Source organism: Myxine glutinosa, chromosome 4, assembly GCF_964187855.1.
Source record: "Myxine glutinosa chromosome 4, kmMyxGlut1.1, whole genome shotgun sequence".
Classification (NCBI taxonomy): Eukaryota; Metazoa; Chordata; class Myxini; order Myxiniformes; family Myxinidae; genus Myxine; species Myxine glutinosa.
Window position 1 is genome coordinate 123,220,256 of NC_136264.1, and position 19,153 is coordinate 123,239,408.

General features: G+C 46.1%; 1 protein-coding gene across 4 annotated transcripts in view; it reads right to left on the minus strand.

Annotated features, from left to right (window-relative positions):
* LOC137425950 (inositol 1,4,5-trisphosphate-gated calcium channel ITPR1-like) overlaps positions 1–19,153 on the minus strand; it is a 465,322-nt gene that overhangs the window by 166,315 nt on the left and 279,854 nt on the right. For all 4 annotated transcript variants that reach the window (XM_078776380.1, XM_078776381.1, XM_078776379.1 and 1 more), the window contains 2 exons: positions 18,514–18,609; positions 7,332–7,463 (listed from right to left, as the gene is read on the minus strand). In XM_078776380.1, coding sequence (XP_078632506.1) covers positions 7,332–7,463; positions 18,514–18,609 — 228 coding nt within the window. The remainder of the gene's footprint in view (positions 1–7,331; positions 7,464–18,513; positions 18,610–19,153) is intronic.

Below are 19,153 nucleotides of genomic sequence, written 5' to 3' on the forward strand. Positions count from 1 at the left end.
GAAGTTGATTTGAAGCCAGGATTTTATTTCAGTGATGCAGTTTGTCAGGATAGAGTGGGTGGCGGTGGAGATGGACTTGGTGGAGATGAAAAGCTGGATGTCATCGGCGATGATATGGGGGAAGATAAGAGATGGTGGTGAACAGCTGTTTTAAAAACCTGGAGGGAGGAGCGGGGTTGAACAGAGTGTGAAACTTTGTTCCATTGGCGGGAGAAAAGGGGAATGAAAGAGTGAAGGTGAGCAGAGAGTTTTGATTTTGTCAGTTTAACCAGAAGAGGGTTGCTGGCAGATCGTATGCGTCCTGTGGGAATATTTGGGGGACAGAGCACAGAGAGAGCTGGGGGAGCAAGGCCGGAGAGGAGTCGGGAGAAGACGGAAAGACCACCAACCTGCCTGTTGTGAGTGAGTGAAAGGCCCTCACAATCAGCTTCATCGCGGGAGATTCCAATGATTCTGAAAGCAGTTCAGAACTAAACCTTTTATCTTTAAAATAATAACACTATTTTATAAATTTAATGAGCACAAGTACTAATGAAAACTGGGAAAAAACTTTTGGGTTGGTGTCAAACTGTGGGAGTTTCAGGCTCTGAGGCCTTTCCACAAAAGGCTTGTTGGGAGATGATGACTCAGCATGTTTATGTGAAATATCAGAATGTGGCGTCCCTTAGTGTGAGAATCAACCTTCTGACATCCTTCACGACGATTCTCCCACTTCCTTTCACTTCTTACCTGAGGATGACTCACTACACAGAGACTTCAGAACCAGACTATTTTTGTCTTTCCATGAATCTGTCATTTCTCACTTCACCTCTTCTTCTATGCATCGTTTTAACCAGGTAGAGTGCATATTTAAAACAGTACAGATGTTATATGGAATTGTTATTTGTCTGAATAATAGAAAGTGACGAGCTGTCTCGTATTTTAGGGATCGTCCCATTACATAACTTCCCGGGACGCCATTTGTCCCGTATTCTCAGCAAGTGGCACTGCTTTTTTTTTCTTCTTTTTTTTTTTGTATACTGAATCGAGGCTCGTGAAAGAGCTAACATTTACTTCACAAACAAATCAACCAGACAAACAAAATATATAAAAAGAGGGAGCGGAAAACAAGATGGGGAGAGAAGGGGAAGCACACAAACACAACATTTGAGAGCAGGGAGATGTGTGGAAGGGAGAGGGCTTGAGGGGAGGAGGCGTGGGAAGGGGGGGGGGGGGGGAGGGAGAAGTATAAAACACAAGGACACCAAGGACTTCCAGGACAGAAGTTGGTATTTCAAAAAAGTGGAATTGGGGTGAAATTAGCGGGGGTAGAAAAGATCAAGGTTTTGGATGGGGGAAGATAAGAGATGGTGGTGAACAGCTGTTTTAAAGACCTGGAGGGTGGAGTGGGATTGAAGAGAGTGAGGGAGTTTGTTCCAGAGGCAGGAGAAAAGAGGAATGAAGGAGTGAAGGTGAGCAGAGAGTCTTGATTTTGGCAGTTTGACCATAAGAGGGTTGCAGGCAGATCTTTTGCGACCTGTAGGAATATTTGCGGGACAGAGCCCAGAGAGAGCTGGGGGGGCAAGGCCAGAGAGGAGTCGGTAGAAGACGGAAAGACCACCAACCTGCCTGCGGTGAGTGAGTGAGAGGCCCTTGGAGTTAGCTTCATCGCGGGAGATTCCAATGATTCTGAATGCTTTGGTTTCAACAGCGTGAAGACGAGCTAGGTGTGAGGCAGGAGCACCAGCCCAGAGGGGAGAGCAGTATTCCATTGAGCTGCGGATGAAAGCCTTGTATGTGGTGAGGAGCTCAGGTGTGCCAAGGAAGGACTTCGCACGACGGAGGATGCCCAGTCGGCGACTGGCTTTGGAGGCCAGATTTGAAATGTGGTTTTCCCAGGAAAGATCATGGCAGATAGTGAGACCCAAAAGCTTGAGTGACAGAACTTCTTGGAGAGGATTATTCAGAAAGTGGATGGGAGGGTTGTCCAGTCGGTCTTTTCGGAGAGACATCGTAAGAGTGTGAGATTTGTCAGGATTGAAAGACATGTTCCACTTGTTTGCCCAGTCTGTGATTTTGTCCAGGTCTGCAGAGAGTGAGGGGGCTGCAGACTGCCGATCTGAGGGATGAAGAATGGAGCGACAGAGAGTAGAGTCATCGGCAAAGAGATACAGAGGATTTTCAAGAGAGTCAGAGAGATCATTGATGAAGACCAGAAAAAGCACAGGGCCCAGAACACTGCCTTGTGGAACTCCAGCCTGAACAGGAAGAGGAGATGAGAGAAACCCATTCAGGGCCACACGTTGACTATGACTAGAGAGGAAGTCCGCCAGCCATGCGTGGAGATTTCCATGGATACCAAAAGAGGAGAGTTTGGTGAGCAGAGCGGGGTGCCAGACCGTATCGAAGGCACGTGATATGTCAAGGGAGACTGCTCTAATTTCCTGTTTGGCATTGAGGCCCTCCATCCATTGTTGAGAAAGCAGAAGCAGCATGTCCAGAGTAGAGTGTCCAGGTCTGAAACCAAATTGATTATCAGAGATCAAGCCATTGGAGAAGAGGAAAGATTTCATATCTGAAGCAATGATGGATTCCATGACTTTGCTGATAATTGGGAGAAGGCTGATTGGTCTGTAGTTGCTGGGATCTGTTTTTGCACCTTTTTTGTGCAAAGCGGTGATGTTGGCAGATTTCCAAGCAGATGGAAGATGACCTTGAGCAAAAGAGAGGGTGAAGAGAACAGAGAGAGGGAGTGAAAGAGCGGAAGAACAGGATTTTAGGACCCGTGGGCTGATGCAGTCAGGTCCAGTTGCAGAATCCGAGTCGAGGGTTGACAGAAACTTTTCCACCTTGTCAGGAGGAAAGGACACAGAGTCCAGGAGCAGCTGGGTACGACTGGGTACGGTGGGTACAGAGAGGGATGGGTTTGGGACACAAGATTTAGAGGCAAACACAGAGTTGAGGCATTCAGCTTTTTCACGTGCGGAGTCAGCCATGTGGCCATTTGAGGTGAGGGAGGGGATGGAGGGGGATCAAACACCAGAAACAGATTTGACCAGACACCACCAGGATTTGGAAGAGGGAGACAGATAAGAGAGTTCGGTCCTGAGAACGGAGAGATATTGTTTCCTGGACCTCCTGAGGGTGGACACACACTTGTTTCGGGCTTTGTGAAAGGAAATGAGATTTCCTTCCATTGGATTTGCTTTCCAGGAGACGAAAGCAAGTTGTTTCTGGGCAATAGCCTCACCACAAGATTCCGTGTACCATGGACGGGAGGAAGGGTATGACAACAGAAGATGAGATGGGATAAATCTGTGCATGAGAGAGAGCAGTTTGCTTTGGAAGAATTCCCAGGAAGAATTTATGTCAGAGGCAGTAGAGATGGGAGACCAGTCCAGATGATTGATGGCTGCTTGAAGACCGTGCCAGTTGGCCTGAGTGAAATGCCAGACTCGTCGACGCTGAGGAGGCTCTCTGAGAATGGTCAGAGAGATGTCCACTTTAACAAGCACGTGATCAGAAGAGCCGATTGGAGCAGAAGAAGAGCAGCAGACATTTTCAGGGAAGTTAGTCATAACCAAGTCCAGAAGAGAAGATGCTCCGTTGACTGAAATCCGGGTCGGGAAATTGACAGATTGTGTCAGTCCCAGTGAGTCACAGAAGTCCTTTGCTGAAGAGCCATGGCTGGTGAGAGAGGTACCCACACCCAGCCAACTGGCATGGTGACAGTTGAAATCACCACATATGAGGAAGAGAGAGTTGGGATGGGTAGATAGAAGTTGGTCCATATTCTCAGACAGCGAGATGTAGATTGAGTCATCACTGTTTGGTGGACGGTACAACACACATATGAACAAAAGGTGGGAGCGAAGGGGAAGCCGTAGCCAAAGGTATTCCTGGGGGTGAGGTGGAGAGAGGGCAGTGCAGGGCGAGTGAGGAAGAGAGTTTTTTTTAAAGATAGCAACCCCACCTCGAGGACGAGGCTCAGGTCTATCATACCGGAGGAGGGAGTAACCTGGGAGAGATACCAAGGAATCAGAGACATCATGAAGGAGGAAAGTTTCTGTTAAGCAGATCACGTCTGGTTTGTCAGAAGCAACCTGTATGGAGAGATCAGACAAGTTTGAGCGAAGGCCCCGGATGTTTGAGGTCCATACTGTTAAGGAAGAGGAAGGGGGAGCATCGGATACAGAACAGGGGGGGGGGGGGGAGCGGTAGGTTAAGATGTGGAAGAGGAGGAAGAGGTAGGGAGAGCTGTTGAAGGTGTGTCGGAGATTACAGAATAGCTTGGAGAAAGGGAAGAATGGGGCGGACAAAAGGTTTGATGGTGATTGGGAGAGGCGCAGTGAGGTGTTATTTGACGAGGGGGAAGAGCGAGGCAGAAGGTTGAGGGAGATGAAGGTGAAAGTTGGAAGGGGGAAGAAGCGGGGACGACGCTTTGAGGAGGAGGGTGAGAGGGGAGTCTAGGAGGGGAGGAGCGAGGGAGAGTCTCGGAGGGGAGGGGTGTGGGGGGAGATTTGAAAGGATTGGGTGATTGGGAAGATTTGGAGGGGAGGGGCAAGGGGGAAGATTTGAAAGAGATGGGTGATGGGGATGATTTGAAGGGAAGGGGCAAGGGGGTAGATTTAGAGGGGAGGGGTGATGGGAAATGGGATTTTGGGGTGATGGGATTTTGAAAAGTGTACGATTAATGGGAAACGAACATTTATTGCAAAATGAGTTTCTTGAGATATTCGAGTCAAAAATATGTTTGAGGACGCTGGAGGGAGGATGGAGTGCTGGAGAGTTTAGGGAATGAATGAAAGATGCCACTATAAGAGATGGAATTTTTTTTTGGAATTAATAGATTTGGTGAGCAAGTCGAAAGCCTCCTTTTATTGAAGAAGAAGAAAAAGGTGTTATAGAATATGACAGAATACAGGTCTTCAGGGGACAGATGAGACATTTTTTTAACAACGTGATCACGTGATCACAAACAACGTGGTCGAAGAACGAACGAACAAATAAGAACAGAAGGAAATGTTTTTTTTTTTGTTTTTTTTTTTTTGAGATTTTAAAACAAGGAAGTATGGGGTGAAAAGACCGTGAAAAACAGAGACCGGAAAGTAATTGCAGCGCGATCGAAGAACCACTGAGACAAAAACAAAGCCTCAAGCCAAGGTCGGACACGGTAGCCTAGTACTACACTTAGGCCTCAGAATACGCGATACGAAAGACCGACGATTCTGTACACATGTATGAAAAACCAACACCAAGAATACTATTAAAGACACCCCAATAGGTACATACACCGAGAGAAAGATACAGTTTCGACAAAAACACAATTGTGAAAAGTTACTTAACTTCGAAAGCGAGCGCGCATGGACAGCTTTGAAGAGACGAGACCTCCAATCTTGCGCATGCGCAGTTGCTTTCACCCTACAATGGGGCCTATGGTAGCCCCCTGACCTAACAAGGGGCGATGGTTCTTCACTCACAAGGGGGCCTATTGCAGCCACCTGACCCAGCAAGTGGTGCTGCTCTTTCACCCTACAATGGGGCCTATGGTAGCCCCCTGACCTAACAAGGGGCGATGGTTCTTCACTCACAAGGGGGCCTATTGCAGCCACCTGACCCAGCAAGTGGTGCTGCTCTTTCACCCTACAATGGGGCCTATGGTAGCCCCCTGACCTAACAAGGGGTGATGGTTCTTCACTCACAAGGGGGCCTATTGCAGCCCCCTGACCCAGCAAGTGGCAATACTCTTTCACCCTACAATGGGGCCTATGGTAGCCCCCTGACCTAACAAGTGGTGCTGCTCCTTCACCCTACAATGGGGCCTATGGTATCCCCCTGACCCAACAAGTGGCGATGGATTTTCACTCACAAGAGAGCCTATGGCAGCCCCTGACCCAGCAAGTGGCAATGCTCCTTCACCCTACAATGGGGCCTATGGTAGCCCCCTGACATAACAAGGGGTGCTGCTCCTTCACCCTACAATGGGGCCTATGGTAGCCCCCTGACCTAACAAGTGGTGCTGTTCCTTCACCCTACAAGGGGGCCTATTGCATTTCCTGACCCAGCAAGTGGTGCTGCTCTTTCACCCCACAATGGGGCCTATGGTAGCCCCCTGACCCAACAAGTGGCAATGCTCTTTAACCCTACAATGGGGCCTATGGTAGCACCCTGACCCAGCAAGTGGTGCTGCTCTTTCACCCCACAATGGGGCCTATGGTAGCCCCCTGACCCAGCAAGTGGCAATGCTCTTTCACTCTACAAGGGGGCCTATTGCAGCCCCTGACCCAGCAAGTGGTGCTGCTCCTTCACCCTACAAGAGGGCCTATGGCAGCCCCTGACCCAGCAAGTGGCAATGCTCTTTCACCCTACAATGGGGCCTATTGCAACCCCTGACCCAGCAAGTGGTGCTGCTCCTTCACCCTACAAGGGGGCCTATGACAGCCCCTGACCCAACAAGTGGCAATGCTCTTTCACCTTACAATGGGGACTATAGTAGCCCCCTGACCTAACAAGTGGTGCTGCTCCTTCACCCTACAAGAGGGCCTATGGCAGCCCCCTGACCCAGCAAATGGCAATGGTTCTTCACTCACAAGAGGGCCTATGGTAGCCCCCTGACGTAACAAGTGGCACTGCTCCTTCACCATACAAGGGGGCCTATGGTATCCCCCTGACCCAACAAGTGGCAATGGTTCTTCACTCACAAGAGGGCCTATGGCAGCCCCATGACCCAGCAAGTGGCAATGCTCTTTCACCTTACAATGGGGACTATAGTAGCCCCCTGACCTAACAAGTGGTGCTGCTCCTTCACCCTACAAGAGGCAATGGTTCTTCACTCACAAGAGGGCCTATGGTATCCCCCTGACCCAACAAGTGGCAATGGTTCTTCACTCACAAGAGGGCCTATGGCAGCCCCCTGACCCAGCAAGTGGCAATGCTCTTTCACCCTACAATGGGGACTATGGTAGCCCCCTGACCTAACAAGTGGTGCTGCTCCTTCATGGCTTCACCCTACAAGAGGGCCTATGGCAGCCCCCTGACCCAGCAAGTGGCAATGCTCTTTCACCCTACAATGGGGCCTATTGCAACCCCTGACCCAACAAGTGGTGCTGCTCCTTCACCCAACAATGGGGGTCTATGGCAGCCTGTTGACCTCTGCTTGAGTGGCCCTTTTCATGAGAGTTTTCGACATTCTCAAGTTGGTATCAATGAAACACTTTCTATTTCACATTGCTTTGCATACACATATTTTATATTCATTTATTCACATCATTCACACATTGTGAGAAATGAAAAGTGAGGAATAAATAAGAGCAGATGCATATTCATCACCTGGTAATTGAAATTCAGATTACCTGGTGTGCGAGAATGTAAATGTTGTGACCGACAGCACGTGGTGAAGCGCTCTGCTCTTCCCATCCATCGCTCCTTCCACCTCCTCTGCGGTCCTCCCTCCCCTTATCAAACGCCTGCTTGATCACATCTACCTGCAGGAATGGTGAGGTTTGTTTAGGACAAATACATTGAGGACATGATCACAATCCAGACAAAGTTATATATAGGAGAAAAGATATTTAATTAACAAGCATTCTGAGTATTGCGCTGCAATACATGTCCCCTACCAAAGTTCAAAGTGCCATAACTTTGTCAAAAATGATCGAATATGCAAATTTATGCCGGTTGATGCTGGTTTTCAAACTTGATCTGAGGTATGCTGAGACACATGTATGTCACGCCTCGCCTCGTTGATAAACCCGCAAGGTCGCTCTGTGGAGCAGCCTGCACGTATTGCACTGTGTGAATTATATAATTACCAACTCACGGTCTGAGGTACTAGCGATTCAAGAGATATCCATTTTTTAATTTTTTAAATTCTCGTTAAATTAACGATATCTGCCAAACCACGTGACCTATCGCAAATTCCAAAAGGACATTTTAGTAGAATGACATGCTGAACAGAACTGTGAAGTTTCCCCTCGATTGGATCAAAAATGAGGGAGGAGCTCGGTTTTAAAGGTTCATCAAGTTAATGCTTAAAAACGTCATAACTCTGAAACGATGTGACGCATGACGTCATGCTCGCTGACTTTTTTGTTCGTCATGGATATGCGTTTTTGCCTGCAAAGTTTGGCCTCGATCTGTTCAGCCGTTGCAGAGAAAAAGGGGTTTTCGTGTTTTCACGAAAAACAATATGGCGGCCGAACCACGTGACCTATGACGTCATCATTACATGAAAATATTCTACAGACCGAGTCCGCCCTACGGTGAAAATTTGATCTCAATCGGTCCTATTATTGCAGCGAAAATGCTTTTTAAAGGAAATTAAAACTTAAAACGGCACTGAGTTAAGGAGCATCAGAATTATCAGAATTACCAAAGTTCAAAGTGCCATAACTTTGTCAAAAATGATCGAAACGTCGTGTAGTTCGAACTTGGTCTGTAACTTATCATGAGGAAACCATGTACAAAGTTTGAAATCATTAGCCTTAAGAGTTTGGAAAAAAAAGTCCGGAAAACTGTTCTTCGCGTGACGGACGGACAGACTGACAGACTGACTGACGGAGGGACGGAGTGCAAACCTATAGTCCCCTCCGGTGTACACCGGTAGGGGACTAATAAAGGGAGCGGGAGACAAGAGGGGAAGAGAGAGGAAAACACAAGCACAACAACAGTAGGGAACAGGGACGTCAGTAGATCTGAGTAATAGAGAGGGCCGGTAGGGGGGGGGGGGGGGGGGAGGGGTACACGGTATAAAACAAATGGACACTACTAAGAATTTCAAGAAATAAGTTGGAGATTGAAAGAAATGGATTTGGGGTGTTTTAACGGGGGTAGAAAAGATCAGAGTTTTGGATGCGGGAAGATAAGAGATGGTGGTGAACAGCTGTTTCGAAGACCTGCAGGGAGGAGTGGGATTGAAGAGAGTGTGGGAGTTTGTTCCAGAGGTGGGAGAAAAGAGGAATAAAAAGAGTGGAGGTGAGCAGAGAGTCTTGATATTGGCAGTTTAACGATAAGAGGGTTGCTGGCAGATCTTGTGCGTCCTGCAGGAAAATTTGGGGGACAGAGCACAGACAGAGCAGGGGGAGCTAGGCCGAAGAGGAGTCGCTAGGAGACAAAAACCACCAACCTGCCTGTGGTGAGAGAGTGAAAGGTCCTTCGAATCAGCTTCATCACGGGAGATACCAATGATTCTGAAAGCCTTCGTTTCAACAGCGTGAAGCCAAGCTAGGTGTGAGGCAGAAGCACCAGCCCAGAGGGGAGAGCAGTATTCCATCAAGCTGTGGATGAAAGCTTTGCATGTGATGAGGAGCTCAGAGGTGCAAAGGAAGGAGTTTGCACACCGGGGGATGCCCTGACGGTGACTGGCCTTGGAAGCCAACTTGCAAATGCGGTTTTCCCAGGACAGATCATGGCAGATAGTGAGACCCAAAAGCTTGCGTGACAGAACTTCTTCAAGAGGATTGTTCAGGAAGTAGATGCGAGGGTTGTCCAGATGGTCTTTACGGAGAGACCAAGTGAGAGTTTGAGATTTGTCAGGATTGAAAGACACCTTCCACTTTTTGACCAGTTTGTGATCTTGTCCAGGTCTGTAGAGAGTGAGGAGGCTGCAGACTGCCGATCCGAGGGTTGAGATATTGAGCAGCAGAGAGTGGAGTCATCAGCAAAGAGAAATACAGGATTTTCCAGAGAGTCGGAGAGATCATTTATGAAGTCCAGAAAAAGCACAGGGCCCAGAACACTGCCTTGGGAAACTCCAGCCTGAAGAGGAAGGGGAGATGAGAGAATTCCATTCAGGGCCACATGTTGACTGCGACCAGAGAGGACGTCGGCAAGCCATGTGTGGAGGTTTTCATGGATACCATAGGAGGAATGTTTGGTGAGCAGGGTGGGGTGCCAGACCTTATCGAAGGCACGAGATATGTTTGGCATTGAGGACCTCTTTTCATTGTTGAGACAGCAGAAGCAGCATGTCCAGAGTAAAGTGACCTGGTCGGAATCCAAATTGATTATCTGAGATCAAGTCATTGGAGAAGAGAAAGGATTTGATATCAGAAGTGATGATGGATTCCATTACATTGCTGATGATTGGGAGCAGGCTGATTGGTCTGTCGTTGCAAGGATCTGTTTTTGCACATTTTTGTGTGAAGTGGTAATGTTGGCTGATTTCCAAGCTGATGGCAGATGACCTTGAGCAAAAGAGAGGGTGAAGAGAACAGAGAGTGGGTGAGATAGAGCGGCAGAGCAGGATTTTAAGACCCGTGACCTGATGCCGTCTGGTTCAGTTGCAGAATCAGTCGAGGTTTGACAGAAACTTCTTCAACCTTGTCAGGAGAGAAGGACACAGAGTCAACAAGCAGCTGGGTTCGACTGGGTAAGGTGGGTACAGAGAGAGATGGGTTTGGGACACAAGATTTTGAGGCAAACACAGAGTTGAGGCATTCGGCTTTTTCACGTGCGGTGTCAGCTGTGTCGCCGTTTGAGGTAAGGGAGGGGATGGAGGGGGGAACAAACACCAGAAACAGATTTGACCAGTTACCCCCAGCATTTGGAGGAGGGAGACAGGTTTGAGAGTTCAGCCTTGAGTGTGGAGAGATAGTGCTTCCTGGCACTCCTGAGGGTAGACACACACTTGTGCTGAGCTTTGTGAAAGGAACTGAGATTACCTTCAGTTGGATTTGCCTTCCAAGAGGCAAAGGCAAATTGTTTCCGGGGAACTGCCTCACCACAAGATTCAGTGTACCATGGACGGGAGGAAGGGTATGACAACTGAAGACGAGATGGGATAAATCTGTGCATGACAAAGAGAGCAATTTACTTTGGAAGAATTCCCAGGATGAGTTGATGTCAGAGGCAGTAGAGATGGGAGACCAGTCCAGATGATTGATGGCTGCTTGAAGACCATGTCAGTTGGCCTGAGTGAAATGCCAGACTCGTCGACGCTGAGGAGGCTCTCTGAGAATGGCCAGAGAGATGTCCACTTTAACAAGCAAATGATCAGAAGAACCGATTGGAGCAGAAGAAGAACAGCAGACATTTGCAGGGAAGTCTAGAAGAGATGATGTGCCGTTGACTGATGTACCGAAGCCTGGAACTCTCAACTTCTACCCTTAGTTTTACTGGAGTCACACTTGATGTTACTGCCATTCCTTCTGTCTTTCTTTTGTTCATTTTATTTGTCTTTGGCCGTCGTTTTCAATTTCTTTGACTCCATATCACAACAGGTTCCCCAAACCAATGTCTTGTATTAGCAGCGGCTACAGAATGTACGAGGAATAGGGAAATAAAGAGAAACAGATGGGGAGTCAGAAGTCGGAGCCTCCTTACCCTCACCTAGCGTATCTATGGACCTGCCACTATGCATTTTGCATTTTGGGGAAAGGAGTGGATGGGTTTTGCATGTTTGTAGATTTCAAAGAATGAGGATGAAAATTAGAAGTAACAATAAAAGTATGAAATGCACATTTCAATATCATCCTTTGTGATAGCAAAATTGAAGAAATAGCCACCAATCTATTTTGAATCCGACTACGGTGGCCATTTTTGCACACATACGGAGGTGTTCAGTTTGCAAGCAGCTCGCTTTCGACTGACCAAGCACCTCTTGCCCCGCTTGGCGAGTGGCTTGTAAAGTGGTTAATATGGAAAGGCTGGCTTGGCAAGCAATAGCAAGTTTCCAGCCTGAAGTGGAAGGTAGTTCTTAGTGACTTACATCGGTCACGAAGTAAGCCGCTTTTTTAGTAAGCCGCTTGCCAACCGAACACACCACAGAATGATTATAGAGAGCAATGTGCGTCGTGCAGATCCCTGATGTAATCCTACCCAGGGGCAGCGTTAGCCATTTGGGGGCCCCATGCAAAAGGCAATAATAGCCCAGTGTGGTCCCTGTGAGCCATGTTAATCTGTCACCACACTAAAATATGCAATTTGGTGTCCATCGATAGTCTATCTGTCTGAAGTCGATGTATTTGGTCGTTATTTATGCAATCTCAACCAAGTAAACTTGCCAAGGTGACTATGGGTCATATGGCAAAGGTTGTAACGACTCCATTTGCCCCCCTCTCCAGGGGTACCGATGGTGGGATGATACAAATTACTGAATCTTCATAAATGTGTACTGTGTATCGCCACTCCCAGTTAACACCGCCTCTGAATTCCTACCTTCTCTTAAATAATTGCGTTGTTCCGAAGCATATCCTCACTTGTGTGACTGACTACCTGCATATTGTCATTATCATCTGGCTGAACTCCACTGGTACTCCATACATCTGTCTGCCTACCTTATCATATGCTTTCTCCAGGTCAAGAAAAGTCCACATGCTGTCCTGTTGATATAATCCGAGTCTTCGCTATCACCTGTCGAACAATTTATCAGTGGATCTGTTGTACCTATACCTTTCTGAACCCCAACTGCTTCTCCTCTTCTCTTCTTCCTCCATGCCACCTGTATTACTCTTGTACTCCACCAAACCATGGTGTATTGAAATACTCTGGCCATATCATATATTAGGTCATAATCATGTCACCTTTACATCATGCCCTTTCACCTCTTCTGCTGCAGTCGAGCATACTCTCTTGAGATAGTTCTGTTTCTCATCCACATCTCTCAATATTCCTGTTGGCACAACACCAGATGTATCTCAACTGCTCTGCTCTATGTCCTTTCAGTTTCCAACACTTTATATGTTTTTATGGTTAATGGAGACATCATTCTGTTGCATTTCTCTGCAATCACTGTAACTACCACTTGGGGTATGACTGTCTCGCCCAGTATCATCATATAATACTTCAACCACTTCCATTGTGCCTTGTGAACCAGCAACAAAACAATCTGTGATCAAACTACTACTAATCCCCAACCTACACTTCTGTACGTGTTCAGCTGACTGCTTAGCTTTTCAAATCAGTTAGCAATTTATTTTGATACACAGTTCCAACAATACTTGTCTTTCTGAGTTGAGGCTCGACAACAACAACAACAACAATCACCCCCCTCCCCCCCCTTCTGACGGCATTTTCTTCTTCTGTTTACCACTTAAGGCGGCGTTTTGCTTCGTAGTGTTGCAAACTTTCATTTCCTCTGTTTACGCTTTCCCTTGAGCATTCGCACATTCTACGGATATGAACACTTGGTCGGTTATTATCCTGCTATGAAAATACCTCTTTGTAACCTTTTAAACATTTGGCATTTTTTGTTGTTGTTTCTGCACGCTTTATTTCTCGATACTTCCATAGTGCTTGTTTGGACTAATATCTTTTATGTATGATTTGTTCATTCTGGAGTAAAACAGCATACACCTACACGTTCATACACCCGGCGGCGTGGTACAGGTCACCAAACACCTGTAACAATCAACCCACGTCCAAACAATCCTAAACCCTCTGCTCTCCCCTCTGGGCCGCTGCTTCTGCCTCACACCTAGCTCGGCTTCACGCTGTTGAAACCAAAGCTTTCAGAATCATTGGAATCTCCTGCAATGAAGCTAACTCTGAGGGCCTTTCACTCACTCACCGCAGGCAGGTTGGTGGTCTTTCCGTCTTCTACCGACTCCTCTCCGGCCTAGCTCCCCCAGCTCTGTCTGTGCGCTGTCCCCCAAATATTCCTACAGGTCGCACAAGATCTGCCAGCAACCCTCTTATGGTTAAACTGCCAAAATCAAGACTCTCTGCTCACCTTCACTCTTTCATTCCTCTTTTCTCCCACCTCTGGAAAAAACTTCCTCACTCTCTTCAATCCCACTCCTCCCCCTCCAGGTCTTTAAAACAGCTGTTCACCACCATCTCTTATCTTCCCCCATCCAAAACCTTGATGTTTTCTACCCAAGTTAATTCACCCTAGATACACTTTTCTGAAATACAAACTTCTTTCCTGGAAGTCCTAGCAGTGTCCATGTGTTTTATACCTCTCCCACCTCCCCCTCCCTCCCCCCAAGCCCTCCCCTTCCCACAGATCTCCTGCTGTCCTTGTTCTCAAATGTTGTACTTGTGTGCTTCCCTCTCTCTCTCCATCTTGTCCCCCGCTCCCTTTGTCGTATGTTTTATGTGTCAGTTTGTCTTTTTGTGATTAATGTTAGCTCTTACACGAGCCTCAATCTTGTATACAAAAAAACAAAAAAAAAACACTTAATAATTTGATCAATATTCTCTGACATGTACATTCACATCTCGCAGCAACAGCACCAACTCCACCTCACTCATCTGGTCTGCCAAATTCTGGAGCTCCTTTATCAGCACCTTTATTTCCTCTTCTGGACACTGTTTGCACTACATGTGCTCACACTACCACCAATATAACCTCCTTTACCAACACCCTAACTGTCTGAAGTCAGCATCTTGCACACACAATATCTTCCACCATCCTTATCAGCTCTCCTTCCATAACTACCTTCCACCATCTTTTTGCTACCTCGGAGACATGCTGAATGGAGAAGGTGGATCAGACTTGGCAACGGTTGCTCGAGTGAGATGTGCATGGAAGAAGTTTCGGGAACTGAGTGGCGTGCTGATGAGGAGGGGAGTGTCGCTGAAGCTGAAGGGAAAGGTGTATGCTGCATGTGTGAGAAGTGTTATGATTTATGGGAGCGAGACATGGGTAATGAACGTAGAGCAGCAACGAAGGCTGGAAAGGGTGGAAATGCGAATGGTTCGATGGATGTGCGGAGTATCGTTGAGAGAGAGGAAGACAAATGATGAATTGCGAAAGATGATGGGAATAGAACCTGTGATTGATGCTGTGAAGAGGAACAGGCTGAGATGGTTTGTCATGTGTTGAGGAAGGATGAAAGTGACTGGTTGAGAAGAGTGATGGAAATTGATGTAGAAGGAAGTAGAGGACGGGGAAGACCGAGAAAGACTTGGCTAAAGATGGTGTAAGAAGAAATGCGGGCAAGGGGGTTAACAAGGAGAGATGCAGAAAATAGGGCAAAATGGAGAAGATTGTCATGGGGACCGCAAGGCTAACCCCCGCTCTAGCAGGGAAAATGGCCTTAAAATGCATGTTGTTGTTGTTGTTCCATAACTACCTGGATATCCCACTCCTATTGTATTTCTATCCAGTGAAGTACAATTTACAGTCCATATACCCAGCTCCCTTGCCAGGTTGCCTGTCTACCGGAGATGTTGTAAAAAGAGTATGTCCAGACTGCTTCTGACCACAATCTCTGCCAATTCCATTCCCCTTCCTGTCAAAGTTGATATGTTGAGTGTAGCTATTTAAACTAAATTGCTCTTCTTGTTGCCAAGGCAATTTTCGTCTGACTTTTCCACCTTTTGAGCTATTCCTTCTGATCTTAAAATGGATAAGCCAGATGGCAGTCACCGTCCAAGAACCACAATGGCTTGGGAGCTGCTAGGTTTGAGGTGGGCCAACTCCTTGCCGAGGATTGAATAGTCCTCCCATTGTTGCCAGCTGCCCCTGGCAGCGTTGTATACATACCACATCTTGTAACTCCTTATAACTGGTGACTGCAACTGTCCTCTGGCAATATATTCTCATTTTTCAATGAGACCATACGTTGACATGAACGAGACATTATCTGGAGCTACTATAAAGCTGTGAAAGCATTATGATCAATCATCAGAATCCTTTAATGATGACAAAATTAAGAGAACTAGAAAGTGGTTTCCAGCAGAGCCAGCATTCGATTTTTGTCAAAAATGATCATCATTAAACAGCTGTTTGAATTAAAATATTTATAATGGGTGACAGCCTGCAAGCATGTCCCCTGGTATGCAATAAGCATCAACATAAAGATTAGGGCTGTTGTAAAAGTGTCAAATGTTATTTTTTAGACACCAAAATGAAGTGTGGCTGTTGTAGTGCAAGAAACAGAGACTGAATAGACATTTAATGACGATGAGACTTCAATGGCCACAATTATTCCCACCATATAGGGTCAGCCATAGTGTTGGCTTAGCGGTTAGGGTGCCGGCTTGGGATCCTAGGATCCGGGGTTAGAATCCCGGTCGATCGCTGAATTAACACCAGGGGGGTTGACTCACCCTGTCATCCTTCTGAGGTCAGCAAATTGAGTACCAGTTCACTGGTAATTCCATGCGCGTCGCAAGAGGTGACCAACAGGGTTGGCGGCAGGAAGGGCATCTGACCATAAAACATTGCTTCAAAAAGGGGACTATGGTGCCCGAAAAAGGCCAACCCCTGCTATGCAAGGAAAAATGGCCTTAAAAGGCGGTTCATATAGGGTCAGCCGTAAAAGGTTTTTATCCCAAGTCTTTCATGTACTGGCTGGCCCTGGTTCAACTAAGTGGGTCAGAGCATTGTAATTTATTTAGGGTGCCGGCGATAGCTCGCCTTCTCCTATTGAAAGGGTCCACCGTGCGATATTTAATGTCCATCCGCAGTGTAAAAGCACGGTGCATGTTTTACAGCATATCAAATGCTCATTGATAATTATTTCATTGTTTAATTTTCTATGCAGCCTGTGGCTGCTGGTTGCATCATTGCTGGAGGCACAGCTGTGCCGCTGATGCAGTTCCCCCTGATTCCAGTAAGCTGATACTCATTTTGCGGGCTCAGTCAACCCACCTGGTGTTATATAATGACATGTTAGAGGCTCAAACTCAACACCCGAAGATCTTAAGCAAGCCACCTTAACCGTTAAGCCAACACCAGGCATCGCTCATCGATTATTCTGAAAGCTAAAATGAATGTTGCACCTCATTTATGCGCATGTATGATGGCCACCCAAAAATTCTGTTATCAGACCACCTGACAATTCACCAGCCACAAATTATGTGGAGTCTGGCACATCTGATTGAACCACCCAAATTGTATTATGATGAAGAGAGATACTTTCCTATTAATTCGGTCACTACAATAGCTGGATGTTAATCTTTTGAACATCTTTGGGGTTCGCTGAAGCAATGCTTGCATTATCACAATCTTATGCTTACTTTTCTTTTACATACTTGTGAAATATTCCTAGCTTAAGATTACCATATATATGCTTTGCTTTGTCATGGACGTGCAAAGGACAAATGGAAGTTCAAGAGGAGATTAAATATATTCTAGGCAGTGCATATCCAAAGTGTATAATACATAATGTGTATGCCATTTAAATTATCGCTGTTTTTAAATTTATAGCTGTTTCAATTGAAATATTTATATCGCTGTTGATAGCCAAACCTGGCAGGGTCCTCACTCTTTTACAAATGCGTTACCTTTCCGGTGGGTTGGGGATGGCAATTGGGGCACATACCCTCAATGTGTGCTCATATATTTATTAGGTACGGCCGAGCGGAACCATGCTAAGCCGAGCGCACCTGCTAAGTTACGGAGCCAATCGGTGGGACAGAACAGAACACAGAACTACAGCAGGGCATTCTATTTAAACTGACACACTAAATCGAGCGAATCGAGAGTAAGATAAAACGGCCAGGATGGAAACAAACTGTTTACCAAATAAATCACACATGTACATATAAGCACAATAACCAATGATAAAATGCACATAAATACAGGCACAGCAAACAATCAAGAAAAGGCACAATAAGATCAGATTCTTACCCTTAGCCCTTATTCCCCTTCTACAATCTTATCAAAGCTACGAACAGAACATGGTGCCAGCAGAATCATACCGAGGAAACGTAGATAGGATGCGAAGATAGAGAGGAAGAGCAAGGCGATGGCTCGGCTTTTGGCTTACCCTGGCACATGTCAACGGATGTGTGCCACTCCCGAAACAGGAAACAAATCAGGAATAAGGAGGGGTAAGGAAAGCAGAAAGTGTAAATGTAAATGACACTATGTAGGCTTGTGGATGTGTCGAGGAAAATGTAAGGGGCATATGTAAAGCATCGCCCGGAAGGGTCAAGAGGTGAGTCAAAGTCAGCTCTTTATAAATTGTGATGCTCTTCTTGAGTCAAGGGAGGCGAACTATAAATTATTAATAGCTGGGATAGCAAGATAAAGAAGTGTACGTCAGTAAGGAGCTATCTCCTCTGTGAGACAGATATAGGCCACAGACTCTTCCTCCCTCCCATAAAGTTAACAAAGACAATGCTGTTAGGAAAGTTCTAAACACCAAATCTTTATTGGTTGCCAGCTCTGACTGGTTCAGATCTTAAAGGTTTACTGTGTCTTGTGAAGTAAACTCTCTGAATATCTTACAATAGTAAATGGGTATCACATGATATCCACCGAAGAGATGACTGTCTGAAGGTCGATGCTCAATGTAAATCAGGCAAATCTACTCATGATTGATTGAAGAAGATCAAGGAGCACCATATTTTCCAAATAAAATCGCAAAGCTGGAGTGAATTTGTTGCAGTACATCTCAGATCAGTTTGTTTTTATGTAAAACAACAATAACATCAACAGCAAAAACAACAACAGAGCCATGTGGTCTTCGTGAAATAGAAGAATAACCCTATGTGGCCTTATCTAGTGCTACACAATAGCCCTCAAACCTAATTTCCATTTCAGTGTTATAATACCATTCTGCAGGAGTTCAAGTACAAATCAGCATGCAGAACATGCAGTATGAACAAACTTTCACCAAACACCTCCCACAGCCTTACCAGCTCACGCGGCCGCATGTTGTACATGATCCTTTCTGCGTTTTCACTGTCATTTCGACTTTCCATGATGGCCAACAGGAGCTTGGATGCATTGTTCTGCCACACGGCACACAGCGACGAAGTGTGCATATTGACGTAAAGCGCCAGATGAAATCAGACATCGCATTTCGTGTTTTTTTTTTTTTTTGCAAATTACTGCTTTTTGCGCAATTATAAAAAGGAAAGTGAGATAAGGATGAAGCTAAGGATCTATTGTCTTTCACTCACAAATCCCTTTTCCCACAACCCTTCTGTCGCTTAGGCAAGTAACAAAGCAATCTATTCTTACCCAAAGTTTCACCACCCACATCCCCAGCTAACCCACACCACACACTCCCCCAGCAGCTAAAAAAAAGAAAAAAATAAACATGAAAATCTAGTCCTATATAACTGCAATTTCCAGAACAATTACAGCATAAAAAAAAAAGTATCATATAATTAGAACAACACTTGATAGAATGCATACCTCGACCAGGCTGAACAGTTTATGTTTTGTATCCACTGATAGTCCAGATCTGGATTCTCACCTGAACCAAAATCTAATCGGCTTGTTCTCGCCACCTAACCAACTCATCCACTGAGATTCGGCCGAATCTGTCCA